At 41.9% G+C, this 27,335-nt stretch overlaps 1 protein-coding gene across 1 annotated transcript in view; it reads left to right on the top strand.

Moving 5' to 3' along the window:
• The window catches only part of LOC115217287 (leucine-rich PPR motif-containing protein, mitochondrial), a 65,349-nt gene extending 38,372 nt beyond the window's left edge, over positions 1 to 26,977 (top strand). The window contains exons 22-37 of the mRNA XM_029786930.2: positions 14 to 99; positions 663 to 897; positions 2,613 to 2,737; positions 3,501 to 3,607; positions 5,886 to 5,954; positions 7,377 to 7,467; positions 8,461 to 8,612; positions 9,638 to 9,729; positions 12,124 to 12,206; positions 13,768 to 13,897; positions 16,281 to 16,399; positions 18,243 to 18,358; positions 19,766 to 19,834; positions 23,092 to 23,176; positions 24,622 to 24,764; positions 26,551 to 26,977. Of these exons, the coding sequence (XP_029642790.1) occupies positions 14 to 99; positions 663 to 897; positions 2,613 to 2,737; positions 3,501 to 3,607; positions 5,886 to 5,954; positions 7,377 to 7,467; positions 8,461 to 8,612; positions 9,638 to 9,729; positions 12,124 to 12,206; positions 13,768 to 13,897; positions 16,281 to 16,399; positions 18,243 to 18,358; positions 19,766 to 19,834; positions 23,092 to 23,176; positions 24,622 to 24,764; positions 26,551 to 26,715 (1,867 nt within the window). The 3' untranslated portion in view covers positions 26,716 to 26,977. The remainder of the gene's footprint in view (positions 1 to 13; positions 100 to 662; positions 898 to 2,612; positions 2,738 to 3,500; positions 3,608 to 5,885; positions 5,955 to 7,376; positions 7,468 to 8,460; positions 8,613 to 9,637; positions 9,730 to 12,123; positions 12,207 to 13,767; positions 13,898 to 16,280; positions 16,400 to 18,242; positions 18,359 to 19,765; positions 19,835 to 23,091; positions 23,177 to 24,621; positions 24,765 to 26,550) is intronic.
• The last annotated feature ends 358 nt before the right edge of the window (positions 26,978 to 27,335 follow it).

Here is a 27,335-nt window from a genome sequence, read left to right as displayed (position 1 = left end):
GTTCATTATTCAGAGAAGACCAATTTCCCGACTATACAGATTACACCAGAGCTCTTCTGAATGTTGCTGCTTTGATGATAAACGAGGGAAAAGTTTCAGGTTTGTACATTATCTTTTCTACATTATCCCCTCTATGTTATCCTCTCTTTGTTATCCCTTCTGCATTAGTCCCTCTACACTAGCTTCTCTACTTTCATCGTCATCATCATTGTTTAACGTCCGCTTTCCATGCTAGCATGGGTTGGACAGTTCAACTGGGGTCTGGGAAGCCAGAAGGCTGCACCAGGCCCAGTCTGATCTGGCAGTGTTTCTACGGCTGGATGCCCTTCCTAACGCTGAAAAAATCCTAAATCATCATTCCCATGATCATCATATTTAACCCTTTCGTTACCAACCCAGCTGAAACTGGCTCTGGCTCTCAGTACAAATGTCTTGTTTCCATAAGTTTTGAATTAAAATCTTCCACCAAACCTCAGTCACAATTTATGTTCCTAACACTAGTTTAATGATAACCAAGTTATTTTACTAAATTCTTTGTAATATTTAAAGTAATTGAAAGAAACACAGAGCATTTCAAAATAAATACAGTAACGAAAGGGTTGAAAAGAAAATCAAACTAACAGCTTCTTTAAAGAACTCTTTGGTCTTTGTTTAAATTTCAGATGCTTTGGCATTACTTGAGAAATATGCTGAGAAACACGGCAAGTATATGACTAATGCACAGATGTCTTCTGGTTATGCCTTTGAGAGAGACTGTTGCACTGTTGTATTCGACTGTGCCAAAACTCAAGACCTTTCTGCAACCAAGAATGTTCTCACTACACTCTTTAAATTGGGTTACATTAAACCAGCCACATATGAACTGTTGGAATCCATGATGAAGGGTTATATTGAAAGGTACTGATTTCTTCATTACAATTACTCTTTACTCTTTTACTTGTTTCAGTCATTTGACTGCGGCCATGGTGGAGCACTGTCGAGCAAATCGACCTCGGGACTTATTCTTTGTAAGCCTAGTACTTATTCTATCAGTCTGTTTTGCCGAACTGCTAAGTTATGGGGATGTAAACACACCAGCATCGGTTGTCAAGTGATGCTGGGGGGACAAACACAGACACACAAACACACAGGCATATATATATATATATATATATATATATACATACATATATACGACGGGCTTCTTTCAGTTTCCGTCTACCAAATCCACTCAAAAGGCTTTGGTTGACCCGAGACTATAGTAGAAGACACTTGCCCAAGGTGCCACACAGTGGGACTGAACCAGGAGCCATGTGGTTCATAAGCAAGCTACTTACCACACAGCTGCTCCAATTGTTTCTTTCTATATCAATTGTTTTGTGTTGGGTCCTCTGTTTTTGTTTGTGCTTGTTTTTTTATCTGCAACAGAGAAGCAAGTTCAGTTATGTGGCTAAGAAGTTCATCATCGTTTAGCATCCGTTTTCCATCTAAGCATGGGTTGGACGGTTCGACTGGGGTCTGGTAAGCCAGGAGGCTGCACCAGGCTCCAGTCTGATCTGGCAATGTTTCTACAGCTGGATGCCCTTCCTAACGCCAACCACTCCGTGAGTGTAGTGGGTGCTTTTTATGTGCCAGGGGAGGCTGGCAGTGGCCACGATCGATTGGTGCTTTTTATGTGCCACCGGCACAGGAGCCAGTCAAGGCGGCGCTGGCATCGGCCACGTTCAGACGTGTGCTTTTTACGTGCCACCAGCACAGGTATTACAGCTACACTTTCCATTTGATATTTATTTTGATGTTGATGTACTTGACTCAATAGGTCTCCTCAAGCACAGCAGGTCATGTGCCACCGGCACAAGCCAGTCAAAGTGGCGCTGGCATCGGCCACGTTTGGATGGTGCTTTATACATGCCACCGGCACCGGTATCACAACTACAATTTCCATGACTGCAGCAGACACAAAAAATTTCATCTTACCTATAGGAAGAACATTAGATAAATCTACAACCCATATGTGGATCATCTAGGACCTTGGTTTCGAACTTTCCCAATTATGTTTGTTAATCATCATCATCATTTAGCGTCCGCTTTCCATGCTAGCATGGGTTGGACGGTTCAACTGGGGTCTGTGAAGCCAGAAGGCTGCATCAGGCCCAGTCTGATCTGGCAGAATTTCTACGGCTGGATGCCCTTCCTAACGCCAACCACTCCGTGAGTGTAGTGGGTGCTTTTTACGTGCCACTCGCACAGGTGCCAGACTGAGCTGGCAAACGGCCACAAACGGATGGTGCTTTTACGTGCCACCAGCACGGGGGCCAGGCGAGGCTGGCAAACGGCCATGATCGGATGGTGCTTTTACGTGCCACCGGCACGAGGCCAGTCAGGGCGGCTCTGGCAACGGTCATGTAAATTTGATTAGTTCTCTTCGGCTAGATTCACCTAGATAAAATTTCAAATGTTGCTACATCAATGCCGGTATGTACACTCATTCATCTAATGCAGGTAATACATGAACAGGTGTACAAACTGAGATTGATGACAGATGAACAGCCGTGTATAATGTGTGATGTATGACTGATATAAAAATGTGTAAGCTATGACAGATGACTGATGTGTTGATTGATCCTTTTCAGGGAGGACGGTGAGCAGGTACTGGAAGCTCTGGACTGGCTCATCACAGAATATAGTCGAGCCCCTTCTGTTGACAGTATACTACAGTTGTTTATTACAAAGGAAGATCCTGAGAAATTGCAGAAAGGTTAGACATCCTTCATCACTGTTGTTTGCCCTTTACACAATGTTATTAGTGTTGTTGTTGTTATTGTTGTGCTATTTTTCTTGTAACCATCACCAGCATCATCACAGTCATCATCATCATCATCATTTGAAGGGAGACCTTGCAGTATCTGTTCTAGAGCCAGCTCAACCCGCCCCGGGTGAATGCTGTCTCAAGACAAGACAAGACAAGAAAGATCTGTTCTAGATCTGTACGTTCTGAGTTCAAATCCTGCCCTTTCACCAAAAAACGGTGATGCTTCTGCTAAGAATTGCAGCCAACAGATAGTATTAGGTAGTTAGTAATAGAAACGTAAAGTCTTTCATTCAGCCGGAAGATCAACATTCTCATATAACTGGTTCCACCTGTTTAACATAGCTGTCATTATCATCATCACCTTTATTATCACCTTGATTATCATTATCAGCATCATCATCCTTTAGTAGCAATACCATGTCCTCCCACTGGCATTTGATTAATTTATTGTGTTAGTTTCTTTATTTTATATTCTGTGAGAGTTCTAGCTTGGCCAGGTGACCGAGAGTTGTCAGGATTTGATCAGGGATTGGGTGGGATGGAGGGTGATTGTGTAACTGACCAGTGCTGAATTTGGTCCTTCACCACTATCACTATCTTCATCATCATCATCATCATCATCATCATCATCACAAACATCATCATCATCATCATTATCTGTGATAATGCCAATTGTTAAAGACTTGAACTGTTTGTTTTCTTGTTTCAGCTATTGATCGAGTGACACCGATTCATGGTGAGTTAAATGTACTGCACCAACTGATGGTCAACCTCGTTGAATGTGGACATTATAAGAAAGCCAAGAAGATCTTGGAGGTATGTTAACCTAATTAAATAAACAAAGACACAACATAGCAGTTAAAATGGTTTCACTCATATTCAATGCTGCTCAGTAAATCAATGTAGCTGTGCCAAGCTGTACTGACTAGAAATAGGATATGCAGTTTCAGTTTTGAAAGATGAATATTACAAACTAACACCATTCAATAAATTTGTTTTATACATACACACACACATATATTACTCTTTTACTTGTTTCAGTCATTTGACTGCGGCCATGCTGGAGCACCGCCTTTAGTCGAGCAAATCGACCCCGGGACTTATTCTTTGTAAGCCCAGTACTTATTCTATCGGTCTCTTTTGCCGAACCGCTAAGTGACGGGGACGTAAACACACCAGCATCGGTTGTCAAGCAATGCTAGGGGAACAAACACAGACACACAAACACACACACATACATATATATATATACATATATACGACAGGCTTCTTTCAGTTTCCGTCTACCAAATCCACTCACAAGGCATTGGTCGGCCCGGGGCTATAGCAGAAGACACTTGCCCAAGATGCCACGCAGTGGGACTGAACCCGGAACCATGTGGTTGGTTAGCAAGCTACTTACCACACAGCCACTCCTGCGCCTATCAGCCACTCCTGCGCCTAATTGAAAAATAGGATAAAATCTTCATAAGAATTTATCAAGTAGTTAGCGTGAAAAGCCTCATAAGGGAAAAATCCATCAATTATTCCTCTTAAATATATTTACTTATATTAAGGGCATTACTATACATAAATGCTTTAATATATATATAATATAGGTGCAGGTATGGTGGTGGGGTAAAAAGTTTGCTTCCCAACCACATGGTTCTAGGTTCAGTCTAAGTGCAAGGTACCTTGGGTAAGTGTCTTCTATTATTTTCTCAGGCCAACCAAAGCCTTGTGAGTGTATATGGTTGGTAGAAACTGAAAGAATTTTATCCTTCTTGTTGCTAACCCATGCTTGCTTTTCAAGTAAAGGACCTCTCATTTCACATCTTTGAAGACATGAACTGAGAAAACAATTTATTGACTGAAGAAATGATAAACACTATTTGTAATGAGAGATTTTTACAGAAGACAAATATAAATACACACACACACACATACATGATGGGATTCTTTCAGTTACCATAAACCAAATTTAATCTCAAGGCTTTCGAATACCCAGGTGCATGGGATAAGAGAAGGTTCAGGCATGGATATACAGACAGGGGTGTTCACATAGAGGGTGTTATGAAATCATATAAGGTTTATGATTATCATGAGATTCTCTGTTCCTGTATCAGTAGTAGGAATCAGTAATGTACTACCGCATATATATATATATATATATACACACACACACCCATACATATATATCCATACATACATACATATATATATATATATATATATATATACACACACACATATATATACATGCCTACTTATATATATACATACCTATACATATATATATATATATATATAACCAAAGCTGCAAATATTATATATATTTTTTTCTCCTTCTGTTCTTTTCTCTAGCTAGTCAGCTTCCTTGACCTACCCCGCTATCATTCCTACTACTATAGAAATTTGTTTCCAACAGATAGATGCGAACTTAATCGTGGTCTGATTGGCATCTTTCTTCATGTTTCCTGAAATTTATATTCACATCTTTATGAGTATATTTACCTTCTCTGGGATGTCACTAATTAATTTAAGAACTTTGTATTGTTGGAAAGCACATATGGTCTGCTTTGAATCTTGCTTCAAGCTCTTGGAGCTCACATCTATAACTTTATAAGTATATTTACACTCCCTAAGATGTTTGGAAAACCTATATGAAATTTAGCTGAAGATTACTTAACATTATATTTGCTGTAATATTTGCAGCTTTAATAAATTGTTATAGTATGAAACAATTGTACTAAGCTACCGATCCATTCTTGTTGCTTATTTTTTGGTTATAATCACCCCACATAATTATATAGGTAATACCATAAAAAAATTCTGGTGCATCTAAGTTAAGTACCATATTCATTTGAATCTAAATTGTTTTATATATATATATATATATATAATATATATATATATATATATATATATATATATATATACATACTTGAAAAGCAAGCATGGGTTAGCAACAAGAAGGATACCTGATTGCAAAACATTGTATTGATGATATATTGCATCTAACCCATGCTGGTATGGAAAAAATGGATGTAAAAATGAACAAACCAATGCATACTGGCTTGCTTATAGTAAATTTCTCTTTCTAAATGTTTTCCAGACCCCAGGTATACGGGCTGCTATGATACGTCTCAAGATAGGATGTGAGACCTTAATTAGTAAAGAAAAGGTAAGTCACATTTTCTGAAGGCCTGCCAAAACACCACTACACACTCCTACCACCTCCATATATTCTCCCGCCTCTCTAAACTATTCCACTTCTCCCTATTCTATTACCTCTCCATACTCTTCCCACCTCTCCATATATATATATATATACTCTTCCGTCTCTCCATACTTTCCCCTCTGCCTTTCCGTACTTATCCTCTCCCCTTCCATACTTTCCCCTCTGCCCTTCCATACTTTTCCCTCTCCCCTTCCATACTTTCCCTCTCCCCTTCCATACTCTCCCCTCTGCCCTTCCATACTCTCCCCTCTGCCCTTCCATACTTTCCCCTCTGCCCTTCCATGCTTTCCCCTCTGCCTTTCCATACTTTCTCCCCTGCCTTTCCATACTTTCCCCCTGCTCTTCCATACTTTCCCCTCTGCCCCTCCATACTTTCCCCTCTGCTCCTGCATCCTTTCCTCTCACCCCTTCATCCTTTCCTCTCTGCCCATCCATGCTTCCCTCTCCGACTTTCCATACTTCTTCCCCACTTCTCCATACACCTTCTACCTCTCCGTCCTCCTCCACATCTACAAACTACCTCAAGTCATTTAGATCAAAACACTTTGGGGTCCACACAGTAACAGACCCAGCCTAAAGGTCAACACTTCATATCCTGTCACTATACTGTGTCCATAGTCAACAGTCCAGTCTACCTAGCTGTAAATAGATACCACAATGTGGTATAGTCATCTGTGTACATAACCAAGACAACTACCAACAGCCTAGTCCACCTAACAGTAGGTATTAAAGTATACCACACTGTCGGATTGTCTTAAGTCTAGAACTAAGACAACTGTCAGTGGTCCAGTCCATCTAGCTACAAGTAGGTGCCACAGGATGGCCAAGTTCACTGCTGTTATCAGTGGTAGCTCCTTGAAATTGATGAGTGATGAGCAGTGTATTGACTTGTAGTAATACTTGTGATGTGTTTGTGTGTGGAGGCGCAATGGCCCAGTGGTTAGGGCAGTGGACTCGCGGTCATAGGATCGCGGTTTCGATTCCCAGACTGGGCGTTGTGAGTGTTTATTGAGCGAAAACACCTAAAGCTCCACGAGGCTCCGGCAGGGGATGGTGGTGATCCCTGCTGTACTCTTTCACCACAACTTTCTGTCAGTCTTACTTCCTGTTTCTGTTGTACCTGTATTTCAAAGGGCTGGCCTTGTCACTCCCTGTGTCACACTGAATATCCCCGAGAACTACGTTAAGGGTACACGTGTCTGTGGAGTGCTCAGCCACTTACACGTTAATTTCACGAGCAGGCATTCCGTTGATTCGGATCAACCGGAACTCTCATCGTCGTAACCGACGGAGTGCTTCCATCCAGATGTGTTTGTGTGTTTTTGCTTTTTGATATTCAAAAAATTTTTTTTTTTCTTGTTTAAGATTTCTGAACTGGAACAACTTGTGGAGATGACTAAGAATTTATTTGGTGTTGATAGGGATGAGATGCTGTTCCAGTTAATCAGAGGATATGGTGAGTGATATTTACTATTGATCTCTCTCTGTCTCTGTCTGTCTGCCTCTTTCTCTCTCTCTCTCTTTCTCTCTCTCCCTCTCTCTCTCACTCACTCACTCACTCACTCACTCACTCTCTCTTACACACACACACACACACAGCATGTGGCTGATCTGAAAAACATAGCCATGATATCATAACAGACTCTCTCTCTGCTATCTGTGGTCAAATTGGCTCGTGGCTAAAAAAAAGAAACTCATCATCATCATCATCATCATCATCGTTTAACGTCCACTTTCCATGCTAGCATGGGTTGGACGGTTTGACCGGGGTCTGGGAAGCCAGGAGGCTGCACCAGGCTCCAGTCTGATCTGGCAGTGTTTCTACAGCTGGATGCCCTTCCTAATGCCAACCACTCCGCGAGTGTAGTGGGTGCTTTTTACGTGCCACCGGCACAGGTGTCAGGGGAGGCTGGCAACGGCCACGATCGGTTGGTGCTTTTTACATGCCTACAAATTTGATGCCAATGAAGATATCTTCTACATGGTTGTCTATCGTCATATACAGTAATCCCTCGCCATACTGCGGCTTGGAAATCATCATCATCATTGTTCTACGTCCGTTTTCCGCGCTAGCACGGGTTGGACGGTTCGACCGGGGTCTGGGAAGCCAGGGTCTGATCTGGCAGAGTTTCTATGGCTGGATGCCCTTCCTAACGCCAACCACTCCGCAAGTGTAGTGGGTGCTTTTTACGTGCCACCTGCACAGGTGCCGGGGGGGGGGGGTCCGGCATCGGCCACGATCGGTTGGAGCTTTTAACGTGCCAGCGACACGGAAGCCAGCCAAGGCGGCGCTGGCAACGTTCGGATGGTGCTTTTTATGTGCCACCGGCACAGAAGCCAGTCGGAGCGGCGCTGGCATCGGCAAAGCAGACGTTAAATGGTGATGCATGTGCACGTTTATTGGTTCTCCTTCCTTATCTTTCCATTCGTTTTCTTCCGTCTTTTTCAGTAAGAATTCACGACTACAAGAAAGCTAAGAATGTATTGACATTCTTCGAAGAAGAAGGAATTTCACCATCAGGCCGTACTTTACGTTACCTGGCTAATGTACTGGAGAATATCGGAGACAGCGTCGACTTCACTGTACCAACTGTTGTTGATGTGAGTAATAAAGAATTTATTAGTTTTTGTCTCTTCACCTTCATCTTGGCCATGACCCTATGTCTAATATATCTACTCTTTCTCTCTCCTCCTCCCCTCTATAACTCCCATTCTTCTCTCTTACCTATTCTTTCTCCTCCTCTCCTCTATTACCCTCATTCTTCTTTCTTACCTATTCTCTCTATATGGTTGATTCTCCTCATTCACTCTGTCTCCTTTAGGTGTCTCTCTTAGTTTAGTTCTTATTTCTTTATTGCCCACAAGGGGCTAAACATAGAGGGGACAGACAAAGGGATTAAGTCAATTACATTGAGCCCAGTGCGTAACTGATACTTAATTTATTGACCCCTGAAAGGATGAAAGGCAAAGTTGACCTCAGTGGAATTTGAACTCAGAACGTAACGGCAGACGAAATATCTATTTCTTTACTACCCACAAGGGGCTATACACAGGGGACAGACAAGCGGATTAAGTCGATTATATCGACCCCAGTGCGTAACTGGTACTTATTTAATTGACCCCGAAATGATGAAGGACAAAGTTGACCGTGGCGGAATTTGAACTCAGAATGTAACGGCTGGCGAAATACCGCTAAGCATTTCGCCTGGCGTGCTAACGATTCTGCCAGCTCGCCGCCTTAGTTTAGTTCTATCTCTCATTAGCTCTGTCTCATTTAGTTCTCTCTCCTTGTTTACCTCTGGCTCTCTTCATTAGTTCTGTCTCTCCTTGTTCGCTCTATCTCTCATTCTTAGCTCTGTCCCTCTTCGTTTATGTCTCCTAATTTAGTTCTGTTTCTCATTAGCTCTGTCTCTTCTCATTTAGTTCTCTCTCCTTGTTTACCTCTGACTCTCCTCATTAACTTTCTCTTCCTCTGCTTTGTTACTCCTTGCTTGGATCTTGGCTCAGACTCTCTCTAATTAGCTCTGTTTTCTCATTAGCCCAGTCTTTCCTCGTTAACTCTGACTTTCCTCATTAGCTGCCTCTCGTCATTGACCGTCTCCTTATTAACATGTTTCTTCATTCAGGATAAAGCGAAACAATCCACCATCTTGGAAGATGATATTTTACGCCACGTCAAAGAGAATCGCATGAAAACTGCCAAAGAGATGATCAGAAGGTAAGTTCAGATCCTGCTCTCTTTGTTTTTGCTATTCTTGTTGGCATAGTAACTAGCAGAAGTGGAGGTGCAATGGCCCAGTGGTTAGGGCAGCGGACTCGCGGTCATAGGATCGCGGTTTCGATTCCCAGACCGGGCGTTGTGAGTGTTTATTGAGCGAAAACACCTAAAGCTCCACGAGGCTCTGGCAGGGGATGGTGGTGATCCCTGCTGTACTCTTTAACCACAACTTTCTCTCACTCTTACTTCCTGTTTCTGTTGTACCTGTATTTCAAAGGGCCGGCCTTGTCACTCTCTTGTGTCACGCTGAATATCCCCGAGAACTACGTTAAGGGTACACGTGTCTGTGGAGTGCTCAGCCACTTACACGTTAATTTCACGAGCAGGCTGTTCCGTTGATCGGATCAACCAGAACCCTCGTCGTCGTAACCGACGGAGTGCTTCCATCCAGTAACTAGCAGAATCAGTAGAGCAGTGGACAAGATGTTTTACAGTAATTTGTTATACCTCTTTATGATCTGAGTTCAAATCCCTCTAAGGCTGATATTTGCCTGTCATCATTTCAGAGCTGACTAAATAAGTACCAGTGGAAAACTGCAGTTGACTTCATTGACTGTTACCTCTCTCAAAATTTATGGCCTAATTCCTAATCGGGAAATGATAATGGTGATGATGATAATAGTGGTAAAGATGGTGGCAGCTGTGATGATGATGATGATACTCTTTTACTTTTTTCAGTCAGTTGACTGTGGCCATGCTGGAGCACCGCTTTTAATCGAGCAACTCGACCCTGGGACTTATTCTTTTTGTAAGCCCAGTACTTATCGGTCTATTTTGCCGAACCGCTAAGTGACGGGGACATAAACACACCAGCATCGGTTGTCAAGCAATGCTTGGGGGACAAACACACACACACACACATATATATAAACATATATACGACAGGCTTCTTTCAGTTTCCGTCTACCAAATCCACTCACAAGGCATTGGTCGGCCCGGGGCTATAGCAGAAGACACTTGCTCAAGATGCCACGCAGTGGGACTGAACCCGGAACCATGTGGTTGGTTAGCAAGCTACTTACCACACATCCACTCCTGCACCTATGATGATGATTATTATTATTATTATCATTACCTCCACCTTAGCAAAGGCAGAGGTATTGTTTTCAGTTGTGTTTGTTTGTTTGTGTGTTTGTCTGTGGGACAAGATATCTCAAGAACCACTGGATGGATTCAGATGAAATTTTCAGGGATGTTTGGCCCCGTGACTGGCACAAACTGATTAGTTTTTGGGATCGATCTAGTACCAAACAAGGATTCTGGATTATTTTACCTGTTTTTTTTTTTACTTAATGTTTGAGAGCGGTTGGATTCATATTTAGTATTCTTGTTTGTGAGAGCAGTCAAGTTTTTTTTCCAGATATTCTCATTTTAAAAATCATCTCTGGCTAATCATTGAGAGGACGTTGGTGTTGCCTTGGCTGAGGCTTGCACTCTCAGAGTGCTCTTGTTATTATTATTATTAAGGTGGCAAGCTGGCAGAGTTATTAGCATGCCAGGTAAAATGCTTAGCGGTATTTCGTTTGTTGCTACGTTCAGAGTTCAAATTCTGCCGAGGTCGACTTTGCCTTTCATCCTTTCGTGGTCAATTAAATAAGTACCAGTTACGCACTGGGTTCAATATAATCAACTTAATTCGTTTATCTGTCCTTGTATGTCCCTTCTGTGTTTAGCCCCTTGTGGGTAGTAAAGAAATAAGTATTTCGCCTGTCACTACATTCTGAGTTCAAATTCCGCTGAGGTCAACTTTGCTTTTCATCCTTTTGGAGTCGTTAAATTAAATACCAGTGAAAAACTGGGGTCAATGTAATCGACTAGTCCCCTCACACCAAATCTGAGGCCTTGTGCCTTTAGTAGAAAGGATTATTATTATTATTATTAAGGCAGGAAGCTGGCAGTCATTAGCACACCAGACAAGCTGGAGAGCTGCACCGGGTTCCAGTCTAATTTGGCTTGGTTTCTATGGCTAGATGCCCTTCCTAATGCCAACCACTTTACAATGTGTGCTGGGTGCTCTTATCATGGTACTGTATGAGCGCTTATGTGTGACACCAGCATGAGGACTCTTGCAGGCCAACCTTCCTCACCAGAGGGAGAGCCTTAACACTTCTGCGGTTGAGGACGGGTCTTTTTGAATGCAGCAAGGTGGCAGATATCTCGGTCCTTTGTCATCTTGCCTGAAAGGTTCAGCATTCTGATGTTGTCCTTCAGTATTTAGTCCAAATGATGAAAATGTTTATCTTTCTTTAGTTAATTACAAATTACAAATGGAGTGAGTGGAGCAAGAACACACACGGAAGCAAAAAGATTACAAATTAATTTTTCCAATTCCAGATTTGAATCAAGTGGTGATAAAGTGAGTGAAGAGTTATTGATGCTCATGGCAGAATTCCTCTTCAGAGTCAACAGAAAAACAGGTAAGAAAATTTATTAGCCATATTTCTATTTAATCCTTTAACATACATATTCCTCTGTCAAATATAAAGCTTCATCATCATCATTTAACATCCACTTTCCATGCTAGCCTGGGTTGGCCGATTTGACTGTGGTCTGGCAAACCAGATGGCTACACCAGGCTCCAATCTGATCTGGCAGAGTTTCTACTGCTGGATGCCCTTCCTAATGCCAACCACTCCAAGAGTGTAGTGGGTGCTTTTATGTGCCACCGGCACGAGGGCCAGTCTGGCGGTACTGGCAACGGCCACACTCAAAATGGTGTTTTTTATGTCCCACCTGCACAGGAGTCAGTCCAGCGGCACAGGCAATAACCCCGCTCGAATGTTTTGTTAATGTGCCAGTAAGGCGACACTGGCAACGATCACGCTCAAATGGTGCTTTTTACGTGCCACCAGCATGGAAGCCAGACAGCTGCTCTGGCAGTGATCCCGCTTGGATGGAGCTGTTAGCGCTCCACTGGCACGGGTGCCAGTCATCGAATTTGGTTCAATTTCGATTTCACTTGCCCCAACAGGTCTGCACAAGCAGAGTTTGGTGTCCAATGAAGGAAGGTTGGCATGGGTGCCAGTCGTCGAATTTGATTCAATTTTGAATTCAAATTCATATTGAGAAGACTTGTCAAGCCAAGTGAAATTGTAGTTGTGGCTGATACTAGTGTCGTGTAACAGGCACACGTACCGATAGCTTGTAAAAAACACCATTCGAATGTTGGGCCTCATGGAGGCAGTGACAAGTGACCGAGACCTTTGATAATATACCATGCTTGAGAAGACTCATCAAACCACATGAGATCATAGTTGTAGCCAGTGACGGTGTTACGTAACTGGTGCCAGTGGCACATAAAAAAGCACCCACTACACTCTTGGAGTGGTTGGCATTAGGAAGGACATCCAGCCATAGAAACCATGCCAAATCAGATTGAAACCCGGTGCAGTTCCCCAGCTTACCAGTTTTCAGTCAAACCGTCCAACCCATGCCAGCATGGAAAACTGATGTTAAATGATGCTGGTGATCATCATCATCATCATCATCGTTTAACGTCCGTTCTCCATGCTAGCATGGGTTGGACGGTTCGACCGGGGATCTGGGAAGCCAGAAGGCTGCACCAGGCTCCGGTCTTATCTGGCAACGTTTCTACAGCTGGATGCCCTTCCTAACGCCAACCACTCTCCGTGAGTGTAGTGGGTGCTTTTTACGTGCCACCTGCACTGGTGCCAGGCGAGGCTGGCATCGGCCACGGTCGGATTGGTGCATTTTATGGAAGCCAGTCGAGGTGGCACTGGCTTCGGCTACGATTCGGATGGTGCTTTTTACGTGCCACCGACACGGAAGCCAGTCGAGGCGGTGCTGGCATCGGCCACAATTTATTATGATGATGAATATAGCATTATCTTATAGCTTTAAGATTTCGATGATCTGGTTGTTTATTTTTAGAATGACATTGTAGGGTAGGTATGAGAGGCCAGATCTGGCCAGTTTGAACAATAAACTTTTATATCTGTGTGTCTTATATTTGCTCAGATCTCGGTTGGGTTTTACAAGAGTTAGGAAGCCGTGGCTCTGTTGAAAATCTGCTGCTGCTGAAATCAAAAGGTATCGACACAGGAAATGACATTGTCAGCAAGAACGTCTTCTCAGCCTATGTAGTCAGGTAAGCTTTCTGTCATCTTTATTTTACTTGTTTCAGTCATTTGACTGCAGCCAAGCTCCTTGAAGGGTTGTAGTCAAAGAAATTGACCCCTGTACCTTTTTTTTTTTTTTTTTTTTTAAGCCTGGCTCTTATTCTGTCTTTCCCATTTGCTGAACTACTAAGTTATGGGGATGTAAACAAATTAACACTGGTTGTCATGCGGTTGGGAGGACAGACAGAAACACAAAGACACACATCATCATCATCATTGTTCGACCGTGGTCGAGGCAATGGAATTTACCATGCTACGCCAGACTTCACGGTCCATCATGGCATTACAGAGGTCCTGTTGCTGGATGCCTGTATCCCTGGAGATTACATCAGGGTAGGAGAGTGTGCGCCCTCTGGTATTGCGAGTAGATGGCTTCTAGAGGAGAAGAGTAGAAATTACCTCGTTTTCAGCTCTACAACAATGTCCAGCAAACTGGACTCTCCTACCTTTCACAAGAGATGACACAGGTGGTAATTTCCCATATATTTGCATTTTGGTAGGATGGCGCTTCCACGAGAGGTTTTGAGCTCTCATAATGACAAAGACACACACACACACGATGGGCTTTATCAGTTCCTGTCCACCAGATCCCCTCACAAATCATTGTTTGGCCTGGGGCTATAGTAGTAAACACTTGCCCATGATACCATGCAGTGTTTTCTCTTTCTATTTTTTCAGATTCCACTATTTCTGTTTCTTTCATTGTCTTCTCTTCTCCTCTTTCCCTCTGTATATATATGTGGAGGCGCAATGGCCCAGTGGTTAGGGCAGCGGACTCGCGGTCATAGGATCGCGGTTTCGATTCCCAGACCGGGCGTTGTGAGTGTTTATTGAGCGAAAATACCTAAAAGCTCCACGAGGCTCCGGCAGGGGATGGTGGTGATCCCTGCTGTACTCTTTCACCACAACTTTCTCTCACTCTTACTTCCTGTTTCTGTTGTACCTGTATTTCAAGGGGCCGGCCTTGTCACTCTCTGTGTCACGCTGAATATCCCCGAGAACTACGTTAAGGGTGCACGTGTCTGTGGAGTGCTCAGCCACTTACACGTTAATTTCACGAGCAGGCTGTTCCGTTGATTCGGATCAACCGGAACCCTCATCGTCGTAACCGACGGAGAGCTTCCCACATATATCATCATCATCATCATTGTTTAACATCTGCTTTCTATGCTAGCATGGGTTGGACGATTTGACTGAGGTCTGGTGAACCAGATGGCTGCACCAGACTCCAATCCGATCTGGCAGAGTTTCAACAGCTGGATGCCCTTCCTAACGCCAACCACTCCGAGAGTGTAGTGAGTGCTTTTACATGCCACCGGCACAAGGGCCAGTCAAGCGGTACTGGCAACGACCTTGCTCGAATCTTTTTACACATGCCACCGGCACAGGTGCCAGTAAGGCGATGCTGGTAACAATCACGCTCGAATGGTGCCTTTTACATGCCACTGGCACTGAAGCCAGTTAGCCGCTCTGGCAACGATCATGCTTGGATGGTGCTCTTAGCACCCTACTAGCACGGGGCACAAGTACCAGTAAGGTGATATATATATATCTTCATTCAAGTTATTACATTCCTTGATGTAATACATGGACAAAACAACCAGGCTGCAGGAACAAGCAGAATAATATAATAATAATAATAATAATAATAATAATTAATAATAATAAATGCCCTGATGCAGTACCAGGCAGTGGCTCTCATGGCTTCTGATCTTAACTGATTGGAAGTGTTATCATGTACATTGTTTTGTCTTGGTATAAAAGATGGGCTACAGCAAATATTCTGCTCAATACCACAGATTTGCTTGTCAGTTGTTTGACCGTAACCAGTTGAGCATGTCCCTTAGTGGCTGACGATATGTGCATCTCTGATCACGAGCAGAAGTAGTGGGGGAGCATCATAGCCATGTGTTGAGAGGGATTCTTTGGGGTTTAAATAATTCACCTCTGGAAACATGGGTGTTTCATTTAACATCCTTAAATAACTCTTATTCAAGGACCTTTTGAGTGGGATGGGCTACTCGACCAGAAGAAAATTCTAACTGGGCCCCACCTGCAAGGTCATGTGCTGTTTATCTTCATATGAGATCACCATGTCCCGCACATATAGTTGTGATGCATGTGCCTAGTGTACCCTTATCAGACGGGTAGTCATGATGGGTATACTGGGCTTCGTATATTTTACCCCAGTGTCACTTTGATGGCATGCACTGCTCTCTCACTCAATAATAATAATAATGATGATGATGATGATGATAAATTTCTAGAGTGAAAAATGTGAGAAAGTTGGTACTTTCTCTTGTTGTTGTAGTGTAAACCTTTGATCTGACCTGTTTTACTATTATTTCACAGTGACCGTTCCGATGAACTATTGGAGTTTCTGGGGAAAAACCCTGATATGATCAACAGTTTTATTTCTGTAAAAGGCATGGCACACCTAAAAGAGAAAGACCCAGAAAAACTAGTGAAACGTGAGTTAATTTTCCTTCTTGCTTGATTCATCATTTTCTTCTGCTAACTCTCTTTTTTTGTGTTTTATGTGAATATACAAAGTTGTTGAGCCTAAAGGGCAGTCTTGATCCAACAGGTTTAATCCCCAAAACACATTCTAGCTGTGAATATTCCTGCTTTCGTCAGTTATAGTGTTATATGGTACTTCGTTGGTTACGGTGATGTGTGTACCAGTTGATCTGACCAACAGAACAGCCTGCTCATGAAATTAACATGCAAGTGGCTGAGCACTTCACAAACACATACCTATTTCTTTACTATCTACAAGGGGCCTGTGCAGGTGGCACGTAAAAAGCACCCACTACACTCGCGGAGTGGTTGGCCTTAGGAAGGGCATCCAGCTGTAGAAACACTGCCAGATCAGACTGGAGCCTGGGGCAGCCCCTGGCTCCCCAGACCCCGGTCGAACCGTCCAACCCGTGCTAGCGCGGAAAACAGACGTTAAACGATGATGATGATGATGAAGGGGCTAAACACAGAGTGGACAAACAAGGACAGACAAACGGATTAAGTCGATTATATCGACCCCAGTGTGTAACTGGTACTTATTTAATCGACCCCGAAAGGATGAAAGGTAAAGTCGACCTCGGCGGAATTTGAACTCAGAACGTAACGGCAGACGAAATATGGCTACGCATTTCGCCCGGCATGTTAACGTTTCTGCCAGCTTGCCGCCCACAAACACATACCCTTGACATAGTTCTCAGGGAGATTCAGCTTGACAAAGTTGGTCCTTTGAGTTACAGGTACAACTCGTTTTTGGCTGCTGAGTGGACTGGAGGAATGCCAAATATAAAAGGACGTGCTCAAGGACACAATATGTTGCCGGGAATTGAACTCACGATTCTATGATCATAAGCCAAATACCCTAACCACTAAGCCATGTGCTGGTGTATCGAGGACTATATTATCTTGTTGAACACCAGGTTGGTCCTCTTTCAACAAAGCTTTGATCCAGCATGTTCCATCTGTTATCATTCCTAGTCAAATATAGTTATTGGTTAGCCCACATTACTCCATAAGGAGCATAGGGTCAGTTTCACATCATCCCAGTTTTGAAGCTACAAAATAATGCATGATTTACCATTTTGTTACCATTTTCCTGCTGAAATACTCACCCTTAATTTTGAAATTAATGAAAAATTATAGTAAAAATAATTTTGTCCTCATTAAGCTGATGTTTAGAACATAAATTAAAATTCAATTTTAATTAGAAATTTTAATTTTAACCCTTTAGTTTTCACACTGGTCATACCAGGCCCAAATATTCTACCTGTTTTATATTCAAACTGACTAGATCAGACCTCTCACACCTACCCTTCAGTGTCAATCACATCATTGAAATTTCAAAGCTACGAGATAATGTCTGATAAATTCAAAATAATGTGAATAAATAAGCATACATCATCATCATCATCGTTTAATGTCCGTTTTCCATGCTAGCATGGGTTGGACGGTTCGACCGGGGATCTGGGAAGCCAGAAGGCTGCACCAGGCTCCAGTCTTATCTGGCAATGTTTCTACAGCTGGATGCCCTTCCTAACGCCAACCACTCCGTGAGCGTAGTGGGTGCTTTTTACGTGCCACCTGCACAGGTGCCAGGCGAGGCTGGCAACGGCCACGGTTGGATTGGTGTATTTTACGTGCCACTGGCACGGAAGCCAATCGAGGCGGCGCTGGCATCGGCCACGAGTCGGATAGTAATGACTAAATAATCTGAAAACTAAAGGATTAAGTCACTTTAAAAGAACATTCAACCACTTCGCATGCTAAATTCTCTCTCTTTTCTTTTTTCTTTTCTAGTTGAAGAACTTGCTTATAGATGTGAGCCAAGAACAAAAAAATCAATTCTTTGGAATATTTGGCAGACACATTTCTTGGAAAATCCTTATAGTTCTTCTGCATCAGTTATTTTAGAGGTAAGTTCTTGCTACATTAAGATACAAAGGATTCTAGCTTTTTTTTTTTTTTTTACTCTAAGAGTTGGATTAGAGACTTGTGAAATGATGATTAGGTCCAGACAAATTGATTTTTAAAGTTTTGGTTTTATGCTACAAGTCACCAGAAAAAGAAATATTTTTATTCTACCTGACTTGCTTACAGATGCAAACCAAGAGCCAAAAGCTAATCCTTTGGATTATTTGGCAGACACATCATCATCGTTGATGTGTCCTGAAGGAGTTTTGCTGTTCAGCCCTGAGTCAGCTTTCTGTTAAATTCAAATTTTTGCACAAGCCCAGAAATTGTGGGAGAGGTGTTAAATTGATTACATTGACCCCAGTGATTGGTGATCAAGTGGTACTTATTTTATCAACCCTGAAAGGATGAAAGGCAAAGCTGACCTTAATAACATAAAATACCAGTCAACAAAGGGGTTAATTTAGTCTACTATTCGCTACAATTCAGTAGAATTTGAACTTAGAACTGGTGACCCCCTTCGGTCAGACACTGACCATGGGTTTGCACCTTGAGAGTTACCCTCTGAGGCACAAGTCTGGGCAAGGTTGTTTTTTTTTATGGAAGACCAGCAGTCGCCCATGCATATCGGCCTCCCCTCTCCACGCCACCAGTGTTGTCCAAGGGAAAGGCAAGGGCCGATACAGCTTGGCACCTGTGACGTCGCAACTCATTTCTACAGCTGAGTGGACTGGAGCAACGTGAAATAAAGTGTCTTGCTCAAGAACACAACACGCAGCCCGGTCCGGGATTCGAGCTCAGAACCTCACGATCGTAAGCTCGACGCTCTAACCACAGAGCCACGCGCCTTCACATGAACTTAGAACATGAGGATGGATGAAATGCGAGATGCTGCTCAGCATTTCGTCTGGTACACTAATGATTCTGCCAGCTCACTGCCTTACCAATAATAATAATATCAAATTTTTTGTAGTAGTAGCATCCAGCAATAATAATAACAAGAGCCCTCAGAGAGCGCAAACCTCCGCTAAGGCAGCACCAACATCCTCTCAATGATTAGCTGGAGATGATTTTTAAAATGAGAATATCTGAAATAAACTTGACTGCTCTCACAAACGAGAATACTAAAAATGAACCCGACCACTCTCAAAGATTAAGTAAAAAAAACTGGAAAAATAATCCAGAATCCATGTCCGGTGCTGGATCGATCCTCAAACCTAGTCAGTTCATGCCAGTCATGAGGCCAAACATCCCTGAAAATCTCATCCAAATCCATCCAGCGGTTCTTGCGATATCTTGTCCACGGACAAACAAACCAACACGACTGAAAACAATACCTCTGCCTTTGCTAAGGCAGAAGTAATAATGTTTTTGTTTTCTTAAAATTTTTTCTTTGTTTCTTGTTTCAGAGAAATTCTGATTTACTCCAAAATTCCAGTATCTTAGGTCTGTGCCGGAAAGCAGTCCAAGAAAAGCGAGTAAGTGATTCCTTTCAATACCTTCTCTTTCCAGCTGTTACTACTGTTGTTGAAACCCAGCTTAACTCCAGCTACCTTTTTAGGACTAGATAGGACTACATTATTTAATGTCCCATCTGTGATCTGACACAAGATTTACTTGCTATTACTAGCAAGTTCAGTGGCCATGTAGTAGCTTCCTACCATGTTTCATTACTTTGAATGTAGATGTAGCTTTTGTTTAGCCCTGGGTAGGTTGGTTCTGATACAGCAAATCTACAATCAAAAGCATTTAAGCAATGACCATATCAACTTTCTCCTGTCATTGTGCATCCAGGATCACATTAGTCAATGTGTAACGTAAATCCTCGAGTATAGTCTGCCCTTGAGTATAATACACAGGGGATTTTTAGGGGGCTGTACTTCCGAAAAACCTAAACCTTGTGTATAATACGCACTCCTTCTCTAACTTGAGTCAAGGAGGTCTGTATAACATCCTTGGTTTGTAAAAATGTATACGGTAACGTCCTTTATTATTATTGTATATATAACATAATGCAAACATGTAGCTTTTTTGTGCATTTTGTTTGCAGAAAATAAAGAAATAACTGTAGTAACGTGTAATAAATGTTGCTAACTGCAAGTTATGGATGATTTAATGTATTTTCGCACCCGACATCACAAAATGCATCTGAATAAACATTGCCGGACAGCAAATAGAGATTCGGACATTGCTTAGAAAATATTTTTCATTTTTAACCTCGTATATAGTATTCACTTGGGATTTTGACCTTTAAATTTTGGGAAAAAATGCGGATTATACTCGAGGATTTATGGTAATTTTTTTCAAGTTGTAATTTGTTGAAGACTTAATTGCCATTTCTCTCAGTGGGAGTGACTGCATAGAGGCTATCTCCTGTAAGTGAAGGCACATGTAATTAGATTCCTGGTGATGCTTTGTGTCCTTGGGCAAATTACTTTATTTCATGTTGCTCCAGTCCACTCAGCTGGCAAAAATAAGTTGTACTTTTTAATTCAAAGGGTCAGCTTTATCACACTCTTTGTCATGCTGAATTTCCCTGAAAACTATGTTATGGGTATGCATGTCTCATGCTGCCTGCTCCTTGGAAAAAGTTGCCCATGACCGACCTAGCTGTTAATGCTTTCGTTACCAACCTGGCTGAAACCGGCTCTGGCTCTACAAATGTCTTGTTTTCATAAATTTTGAATTAAAATCTTCCACCAAACCTTAGTCACAATTAATGTTCCTAACACTAGCTTAATGATAACTAAGTTCTTTTACTAAATTCTTTGTTATATTTAAAATTAATTGAAAGAAACACAGAGCACCTCAAAATAAATACGGTAACGAAAGGGTTAACAAGCTGCCTGGGTCAACTATTGTCACTGCCTCCTAAGGTGTCTTTGATACAGTTCATATGGTTACAAGTATATGGACTAAAACACTAGGTTGTCTCCCTTGGAAGTAGGTCCACCAAACTTGAAACTCTTAACTTCATTTATGACACAGTATCATACCTATTTCTTTACTACCCACAAGGGGCTAAACACAGAGGGAACAAACAAGGACAGACAAATGGATTAAGTTGATTATATCGACCCCAGTGCGTAACTGGTACTTATTTAATTGACCCTGAAAGGATGAAAGGCAAAGTTGACCTCGGCGGAATTTGAACTCAGAACGTAACGGCAGACAAAAAACCGCTAAGCATTTCGCCCGGCGTGCTAACGTTTCTGCCAGTTCGCCACCTTATGACACACTATCATATCATGTAACTACATCAATGAGTTAGTCCTAAAACGCACAATATCTGAGGAATTTTGTACAACGTTATTTATATTTATTTTGAAGGATGTAAGGAAATCAAAATCGATCAACATCAATGGAAATTGTAGCTGTGATATCAGTGCCAGTGGCACATAAGAGAACCATCCGAACGTGGCCGTTGCCAGCGCCGCCCCAACTGGCCTCCATGCGGTGGCACGTAAAGAGCACCATCCGATCGTGGTTGCTTGCCAGCCTCGTCTGGCACCTGTGCTGGTGGCGTGTAAAAAGCATCCACTACACTCATGGAGTGGTTGGCGTTAGGAAGGGCATCCAGCCGTAGAAACATTGCCAGATCAGACTGGGCCTGGTGCAGCCTTCTGGCTTCCCAGACCCCAGATGAACCATCCAACCCATGCTAGCATGGAAAGTGGACATTAAACGATGATGATGATGTAAGGAACTTAGAAGAAAATTTTAATGTCACTCTTTATTGTTTATATCTGTTCTGTTAAGAAATCCTTACAGGACTAGGTTTGTTCCTTAGAAAATTTTCAGCACCATTTTAAAGTACCTGTGCTGGTGCCACATTAAAAAACACCTCTTCTGTTGTCATGTAAAATGCATCCAGTACACTTTTTCAAGTGGTTGGCATTAGGAAGGGCATTCAGCCATAGAATCCATGCCAAGGCTGACAACTGGAGTTTGGTGCAGCTCTCCAGATTGCCAGTCATCATCCTGCCCCTTTTCCACCTACTCCATGTTTTCTCATGGGGCAAGTTGGCAGAATAGTTAGAGTGTCAGAAAAAAACATGCTTTGTTGTATTTGTAACTAGCTCATTGCATTTTGAGTTCAAATACCACTGTAATCAATTTTGATTTTCATCTCTCCATGGTTGATTTAATTGATTAACCTCCATCTGCCAAATTTCAGTCCATGTGCCCATGTGAGAAACAATTATTATTATTATTATTATTACAAAGTAGAGAAGGTGGCAAGCTGGCAGAATTGTTAACACACCTGGCAAAATACTTAGTGGCATTTCGTCTGCCACTCTGTTCTGAGTTCAAATTCCGCTGAGGTCAACTTTGCCTTTCATCCTTTTGGGGTTGATAAATGAAGTACCAGTGGAGAGTGGGGGTGGGATGTAATTGACTAGTCCTTTCCCCCAAAACTTCAGGCATTGTGCCTTTAGTAGAAAGTATTATTACAAAGTAGATATATTCATTTCTACTCTAGGTACAAGACCCGAAAGTTTTGCGGAAGGGGCCAGTCGATTAGATCTACCCCAGTATGCAACTGATACTTAATTTATCGACCCCGAGAAAATGAAAGGCAAAAGTCAACCAGAGCAGAATCTACAAAATAGATTTATTGGTAGATGATGATGATGATTGGTGCGATGATGTTAGTCATACTGATGATGATGATTAGTAACTATGTTGGTGATAATGGTGATGCTATATCTTTTTTTTTTATTCCCGTCTACAGGAAGATGTCTTTAAGGTGTTGCCAACCATATTTACACAACTCCCAACTTTGAGGTTCATCTATGGTCAACATTTGTTCATTCCTGGTAAGTTTGCATTGACAATAAGAAAAGGAATAAGAAATAGTGAAAAAAAAAACACTAACAAACTAACAACACTAATAATAATAATAATGATAATAATAATAATAATAAATGCCCTCATGCAGTACCAGACAGTGGCTCTCATGACTTCTGATCTTAACTGATTGGAAGTGTTATCATGTACATTGTTTTGTCTTGGTATAAAAGATGGGCTACAGCAAATATTCTGCTCAATACCACAGATTTGCTTGTCAGTTGTTTGACCTTTACCAGTTGAGCATGTCCCTTAGTGGCTGACGATATGTGCATCTCTGATCACGAGCAGAAGTAGTGGGAGAGCATCATAGCCATGTGTTGAGAGGAATTCTTTGGGGTTTGAATATTTCACCTCGGGAAACATGGGTGTTTCGTTTAACATCCTTAAACAACCCTTATTCAGGGACCGTTTGAGCGGGATGGGCTACTCGACCAGAAGAAAATCCTAACTGGGCCCCACCTCCAAGGTGATGCGCTGTTTATCTTGATATGAGATCACCATGTCGCGCACATATGGTTGTGATGCATGTGCCTAGTATACCCTTATCAGACGGGTAGTCATGATGGGTATACTGGTCTTTGTATATTTTAGCCCAGTGTCACTTTGATGGCATGCACTGTTCTCGCAATAATAATAATGGTGATGATGATGATATATGTTGTAAGATATATGAACATTGAGACTCTGGTTCAATCTTAGTTTGTTGCTGGACTGTGAGTAGTGTTTTAGTCATGTTAGTTCAATGAAGTAGATAAAAAGGGTAAAGACCCTCTTTGGTCATGAATGACCATCGGATTGTGCCTAGAAAGTTAACTTCTGAGGCACAAGTCTGGGTAAGGTTGTTTATGGAAGACCAGCAGTCGCCCATGCATACCAGCCTCTCCTCTCCACGCCACTGATGTTGTCCGAGGGAAAGGCAAAGGTTGATACAGTTTGGCACCTGTGACGTTGCAACTCGTTTCTACAGCTGAGTGAACTGATGCAATCTGAAATAAAGTGTCTTGCTCAAGAACACAACATACAGCGTGGCACCTTGGGCAAGTGTCTTCCACTATAGCCTCAGGCTGACCAAAGCCTTGTGAGTGGATTTGGTAAACGAAAACTGAAAGAAGCACGTCGTGTATATGTATATATGTATGTGTGTGTGTGTACGTTTGTGTGTCTGTGTTTGTTGACAACCGATGATGGTATGTTTACGTCCCCGTAACTTAGTGGTTCGGCAAAAGAGACTGATAGAATAAGTTGTAGGCTTACAAAGAATAAGTCCTGGGGACGATTTGCTCGACTAAAGGCGGTGCTCCAGCATGGCCACAGTCAAATGACTGAAACAAGTAAAAAATTAATAAAATGTGAAAATCAGACTAAATTGGAATTTCATTGATTATATATATATAATTATCTTTTTGTATAGTTTCACAAGGTGATGTGGAAGGTAGTTTGGCTATCATCAAAACCGCTGAAGAAAAGGGAATTCCTGCAACGGGTCTAAATCAAAATTCTGTGGCTCAGCTTGAAGCCCTATTGAAGAGAAAGCAAATCCCTATACCATGGAAGGTAAGTACATGTGAAATACTTAAATTTTCTACTGTTCCTCTCTAAGGGGATCTTGTGCATGTTATTTGATACCATTGTAAGCATGAACTGGTAGGGGTCATTCACGTCATCATTGTTGGTGTGGTAAAGAGTTTATTGTATAATAATGAAATTATTGTATACAGTGCCTATTGTATATAGGCGCAGGAGTGGCTGTGTGGTAAGTAGCTTGCTAACCAACCACATGGTTCCGGGTTCAGTCCCACTGCGTGGCATCTTGGGCAAGTGTCTTCTGCTATAGCCCCGGGCCGACCAATGCCTCGTGAGTGGATTTGGTAGACGGAAACTGAAAGAAGCCTGTCGTATATATGTATATATATATATATATATATATATATGTGTGTGTGTTTGTGTGTCTGTGTTTGTCCCCCTAGCATTGCTTGACAACCGATGCTGGTGTGTGTTTGTCCCCCTAGCATTGCTTGACAACCGATGCTGGTGTGTTTACGTCCCCGTCACTTAGCGGTTCGGCAAAAGAGACCGATAGAATAAGTACTAAGCTTACAAAGAATAAGTCCCGGGGTCGATTTGTTCGACTAAAGGCGGTACTCCAGCATGGCCGCAGTCAAAATGACTGAAACAAGTAAAAGAGAGTAAAGAGAGTGCTCAGGTGCACCACAACTTGTCAAAAGTGCGTATAAAGTACATGCAGTAATGTAGAAATGTCTGGAAAGCGAACAATGTATGAGTCAGATACATGCTTGTGTGTGTATGGAGGGGAGAAAATCGGGTGTAGTGTTGGCGAATCTCAGAAAGCATGGAAGTTTTGAAGGATGCAGTGTTCCGACAACTAACAACTGATGCCGGCAGTTTGTTCCATGCTTCAGCAACTCTTAGCGTGAAAAATATATGTGTACAATATATCTTGATTTAGTAGTGTGTTTGTGTGTGTGTGTGTGTGTGTGTGTTTATATGTCTATATATGCCTATGTATGCGAATGACTGAAGACAGTTATATCAAGATATGTCAATCTCTAATTGTTACGGGAACATGTGGCAGGGGTACACCCAGGAAGATGTGGGATAAAGTGGTAAAAAAGGATCTACAGTTGTTGGGACTCACAGGGGGGATGGCAGGGGACCAAGACCCTTGGCAGTTTGCTGTGCTTGAAAATACGTGTCAAGCTAAGCAAATGTGTGGTTGTCCTTGCCCCCTGCTGCCTTCCCCAACTGAGCATTCCTAATCTTGCAGGCTCATAGGTGCTGGTGCCATGTAAAATGCACCTGTGCCAGTGCTGTGTATGAGCACCCATTACACTCTGTAAAGATGTTGGTGTTAGGTATCCCGCCATAAAAACCTACCAAAACTGACAGGGAGCCTGAATGTCCCTTCAGCTTGTCAGCTCCTGTTAACCCATCCAACCAATGCCAGCATGGAAAACGGACATTAAATGATGATGATGATGATGATGATGATATGTATATATAATAGACATTAAAATTAAAAAAAATTTTTTTAATTTAAAAAATATTTGAAATGGCAGAAAGGTTAGCACACTGGGCGAAATGTGTAGCTGTATTTCGTCTGCCATTACATTCTGGGTTCAAATTCCGCCGAGGTCGACTTTGCCTTTCATCCTTTCAGGGTTGATAAATTAAGTACCAGTTACGCACTGGGGTCGATGTAATCGACTTAATCCATTTGTCTGTCCTTGTTTGTCCCCTCTATGTTTAGCCCCTTGTGGGTAGTAAAGAAACATATATATATATATATATATAACAGACATTTTTTCATTTTGTTCCACAGAATAAACAACAAAGCCAGGCCGTTTCATCTCAGGCTGCTGACACAACAAGTGACACTAGTGACTCGAGTAGTAGCAGTGATGGTGGTTCCAGCTCCTCTGATGGTTCTACATCTTCAGACAGTTCTGATTCAGATTCAGATAATGAGAAAAAACAGATTCGGTGATATTGATGCCAGATCATTGCATAGTCTATATATAGACAGACTCACTGTGTGATATAAATATTCATATTATATATATATGTGTGTATATATATATATATATATATATATATATAAAAAGACTGGTTAAACATTACTAGTTTGGTAATTGTTTTGTGAGGAGTCCCAAAAATTAGTTTATTATCAATTCACATAAAACATCTACAAAAAAGTATTTAAATAAAAAAAAAAAGTAAAAGTATAACATTAGATCTTCATGTTCTATTAGACTTACTTTCTCTCTCTCTCTCTAACCATATTTTTGTATTTTTTACCATTTTCCTTCTGTCTTTCTTTATCTTTGAAATAAAATTTCATTTGTAGCAACTTTCCAGAAAAAGAAAACAAAATCTGCTTTAAATATCTCTAAGATTTGCATGTTCTTTCAGTCACACAAATTATATATATATATATATGGATGAATGAATTATCCTTTGTTTACCCATTTCTTTACTGCCCACAAGGGGCTAAACACAGAGGAAACAAACAAGAACAGACAAACGGATTAAGCCGATTACATCGACCCCAGTGCTTAACTGGTACTTAATTTATTAACCCCGAAAGGATGAAAGGCAAAGTCTATC

Source organism: Octopus sinensis, linkage group LG11 (assembly GCF_006345805.1).
Source record: "Octopus sinensis linkage group LG11, ASM634580v1, whole genome shotgun sequence".
NCBI lineage: Eukaryota > Metazoa > Mollusca > Cephalopoda > Octopoda > Octopodidae > Octopus > Octopus sinensis.
The sequence above is the reverse complement of the archived record's forward strand: the minus strand, read 5'-3'. Positions and strand labels throughout refer to the sequence as shown.